General features: G+C 42.7%; 1 protein-coding gene across 1 annotated transcript; it reads left to right on the top strand.

Moving 5' to 3' along the window:
* Positions 1 to 2,161: 2,161 nt before the first annotated feature.
* On the top strand, positions 2,162 to 4,402 carry LOC311169894 (disintegrin and metalloproteinase domain-containing protein 20-like; the record flags this gene model as incomplete). The annotated part of the gene is made up of 1 exon (XM_084232138.1): positions 2,162 to 4,402. The coding sequence occupies exon 1, from the start codon at positions 2,237 to 2,239 to the stop codon at positions 4,400 to 4,402; it is 2,166 nt and encodes a 721-aa protein (XP_084088264.1). The 5' UTR covers positions 2,162 to 2,236.
* Between the last annotated feature and the right edge of the window lie 227 nt (positions 4,403 to 4,629).

Raw genomic sequence — 4,629 nt, 5'->3', positions numbered from 1 at the left:
TTGATCCATAAAATGTCAGTTAGGAAATATAGTTAGCTTTATTGATATTGAGCATAGATTATGGGAGAAATTTCAAGAAAATTGTAGTCACTGTGAGGAAAAACAAACTAGTTGCCCTGGTCTGTAGAATTGGGTAAATCTTGTTACTAAGAAACTAGATCTAGAATTTGATTACATCAGATACAGAAAGGATAGAATTATTTACTCTTTGTCATGAGAGCACTCAAGTAAATCCCCTGCTCTTAATATGGGAAGAAAACTCTAACCATGTATATGACTACAGTTAGATAAACCATGGGCGCCATTATATCTTCTGCTGGTGAGTCATTAAGGATTATCTGTAAAGAGAAGCACTAAATATTTTGTGTGCATGAGTACACAAACCCATGTGATTTTATCAAAATCTTGAGTAAGATCTGCAACATCTATTTTTCCCTATTCAACTCAATGTCACTTGTTTAAAAATACAAAAATTGTCTTTTGATGAATTGTTACTCAATGAGGGTAACAACAGAATGGAAATTGGGGTACAAATTGATCAATTTTATAAAACTCTGGGGAAAAAGAAAATTATAAAAGAAATATTAACAACTGGTGTATGTTCCTTTACAAGTGATAGCACAGCACTGATGAAAATACTTTATTCTTTCAGGGCATGAGTTCCTGAGTTACTAACAAAATAATATTATGAAGATACATGTAGTCTAGCTAAAATAATCTCTGGTGAGAGTTTTATTGTCACATGCTTTCAAGATGAGGTCTTAGGAATAAATTTTGGTGGTGTTATTCGATTAAACTCTCTCATCTGTACTATATTATTCACTAATAACTATTTTTCTTCACAATAGCTCATATTTCATAGCAATCATCATATATATTAAGAGAGACATGGAGAGTAAATAAGTTTATAAAGATTTTACTCATATTTTACATATAGATGTTGGACTCTAATATTTCACTGAATGAACTTCCATTTTCTGGTGGACTTTGGCCCCAGAAGTGCTCTGGGAGTGGATGTGAACAATATGTTTCCATATGTCCAACCAGACTTCATTCTCCACTGTGTTTCGATTTGTCTTAGTGTTCTTAATGTCATTACACTAAATACTCTTAGATGGTTAATGACCAGATAATGATTAAGAATATCCTGTGGACAGTACACCACATAATAAAAATAGGCAGTAGACTCTATTTTTCATTTATGGTTTCCAACTGTGTAGAACAGTGTTTGAATAATATAGGACTCTAATACATATTTCATGTGACAAAAAATTTTCAGAGTTGGCAGCCAAGCCCTGGGATAGTGCTAGAATTATCATTTCAAAAAATTGTGCTAAACCATTAAGTTATTGAGATGCATTTTTATTTGCACTTACCAAATAAGATATATATGTGTAATTGAGTTTTGAGTGCAATATATTCGAATGTTGAACTTGGGAGTTAGTTACCTTGTCATCCTGAAAATGCAAGAACTTTGACATCTTTGTCCAATAAAATGTGACCACCAATAATACTCCCATCCTCCTTGTGGGATGTATTGATTTTATTTGCATTTTTAAAGGTACTTATTTGCCATCTTTTTTATTATTGAAAATTTTTTTTTAAAGATTTATGCTATTTATGCATACAAGAGCTGGGGTGTATGCCAGAGGTGTGGGAGTGGGGTGAGAGAATTTACCAGAGTCAGAGTGGGGAGCAGAATAGGCAGATGTACTGGAATACACTGCTGAGGGGAGCAGTGGGTGAGGCAGGTGAGGTCTTAGGTGCCATGTGAGTCAGCTCCCTGACTGGGCATCAAACTCACGCTGCAATTGTGACTAATGACTTTACAGTGCTGAGACTTAACTACTTGCACCTCCAGGGAGGCCCCATTAGCCATCATTTTACTCCAATCTTACAGCCTGTGCAGTCTCCACTCTCCACACCCTCATGGTCTCTGTCCCACCTTCTCTCAGGGCAGATGCACTGCAGTGTGGGCTCATGTCTTGAGCCAAACTATAATCCATTTACCCAAACCCTCTCCGTCCTTCCCCTCAGCCTGTTCATCTCTCCCACCCTGACTGAGCCCCTCCTTCTATTTTCTCTTTAGAGCTGCTGCCCTGGGGCTGTGACACTGCCAGAGGACAGGGGGTCAAGGCCAGCCCTGCACAGCCATGCCAGAGGGAAGAGACACATCAGTGATGCTTCCTGCCCCACCCCCTGTTGCTCCCCAGTAGCCCAATGTGCTGGCTCCACGATGGCCGGGCAGGAGGCCCTGGTGCCAGTGAGGCTCTCTCTCCTACTCCTCTGGCTCAGGCTGTTTCTGTCCCACTGGGGGTGGGCTCGGGTGGGGCACGCCCAGCTCCACAGTCCCCCAGAAGTGTTGATTCCCCGCAGAGTGACAGGCCCTGACAGAGTTGTGAAACCTCAGGACTGGCTCTCTTACAGCCTGCACTTTGAGGGCCAGAGACATGTTGTACATGTGAGAGTCCAGAAGAATCTGCTGGCCAGACACCTGCCGGTGTTCAGCTACACTGACCAGGGTGCCCTCATTGAGGACCATCCTGTTGTCCAGAATGACTGCTACTATCATGGCTATGTGGTGGGGGACCCACAGTCCCTGGTGGTCCTCAGCACCTGTTTTGGTGGCCTTAGAGGAATCTTACAGATAAATGACACCATTTATGAAATCGAGCCCAAAGAACATTCTACCACATTTGAACATTTGGTGTACAAGTTGGACAGTGAGGAGACAGGCCTGTCCATGAGATGTGGGTTAACAGATGAAGAAATAGCACGACAGCTGAAGTTTCAGGAGGACAGTGACCCCACGCTGATGCAGAGCGGGTATGAAGGGTGGTGGACCCACCAGCGGGTTGTGGAGCTGGCAGTGGTGGTCGACCACAACCGGTACCTTCATAAAAAGAGTAATGTCTCCAAGGTGTACACGGAAGTGAGCCTTGTTATCAATTACTTACATGGCTTTTATATACCACTGGAAGTTGATATAGTTTTAATCGGCATTGAGATCTGGACAGAATCAAACCCCCTTCCGGTAGATCTTATTGACCCTTTGTTGAAGGCATTTTGCAATTGGAAGAAAACAGGTTTTGAAGCCCGCTTGCCACATGATGTTGCACATGTTTTTGTAAAGAAACAATATGGGAAAACTCTTGGATTAGCATATGTAGCATCAGTGTGTAGCACTAAATATAATTGTGCAATTCTTAGCGCTGTTTATGACGACCTATATGAATTTTCATACATTATGGCACACGAGCTTGGTCATAATTTAGGAATGATGCATGATGAGCCACTGTGTGCATGTGGGCAAGAACATTGCATTATGTATCCTCAGAAAGTGAAATCAACTAAGTTTAGCAACTGCAGTTATGCTGCCTTTTGGAACTATGTTGGCAAAACAACCTGCCTGAGTGTTCCTCCCGAGCATGACAGAAGATTCAGGCACAGTCTCTGTGGGAACAAGGTGGTAGAAGAAGGCGAAGAGTGTGACTGTGGCTCAGTGACGTCCTGTGAAGATGATCCCTGCTGTGAGTCAAACTGCACCCTGTCAAATGGGTCTGCTTGTGCCTTTGGGCTTTGTTGCAAATTCTGCAAACTCAAGCCATCGGGCACGTTGTGTAGAGAACGGGAAAATGAATGTGACCTTCCAGAGTGGTGCAATGGGACATCCTACCTCTGTCCAGAAGATGTGTATGTGCAGGACGGGGTTCCTTGCTCAGAGAGTGGCCACTGCTATGAAAAGAGATGCAATGACCGTGTGGAGCAGTGTAGACAAATTTTTGGCAAAGAGGCTAAGAATGCAAATCACATATGCTACAGTGAAGTGAACACCCGAGGAGACCGTTTTGGTCACTGTGGGTGGAAAGGTCCTGCATATGTCAAATGTGCAATCGCAGACGTCCTGTGTGGGAGGGTTCAGTGTGATGGTGTGGGAGAACTCCCCCTTCTGAGCGATCACACTACAGTGCACTGGGCCCACTTCAATGGGGTAACCTGCTGGGGTACAGACTACCATTTTGGGATGACCATTCCTGACATTGGGGAAGTGAAAGACGGAACAACGTGTGGTGTGGACCGTATCTGCCTCCATAGGAAGTGTGTCCCCGCGGCACTGTTGACTAGTCGCTGTTCATGGGACACCTGCAACAGGAATGGGATCTGTAACAACAAAGATCACTGCCACTGTGACCCGGAGTGGAAACCTCCCTTCTGTCTGAGAAGAGGACATGGAGGCAGTGTGGACAGTGGCCCACCCATGCCACGAAATGTAACTGAAGAGGATAGTTATGTATACCTTTTCCTATTATGGGGATTGCAATTGTTACTATTATTAACAGTTGCCATCATTTTGATTTGGATGAGATATGTAAGGGACAGGCAAAGAACCAGAGAACATTGAACAAAATTTTCCAAGTCACTTGGAAAGAGAAATGTTTTGACTTCACATATTGAAGAATGCTAGCGCACATGGACACAGATGAAAGCTAATCTTTAGTGATTCTATATATTAAGCTTGAGACTCTTCGAAATAGAAATGTGTCATTTATTGACCATGATCTGAGATTTTTTTTTTTTATTTTCAGGTTCATAAGCATGAGCTGGTAAATCAAGTGCAAAAGATGCTAA

This window comes from Talpa europaea, assembly GCF_964194135.1.
Source record: "Talpa europaea genome assembly, chromosome: 4".
Taxonomy (NCBI): Eukaryota; Metazoa; Chordata; class Mammalia; order Eulipotyphla; family Talpidae; genus Talpa; species Talpa europaea.
The sequence above is the reverse complement of the archived record's forward strand: the minus strand, read 5'-3'. Positions and strand labels throughout refer to the sequence as shown.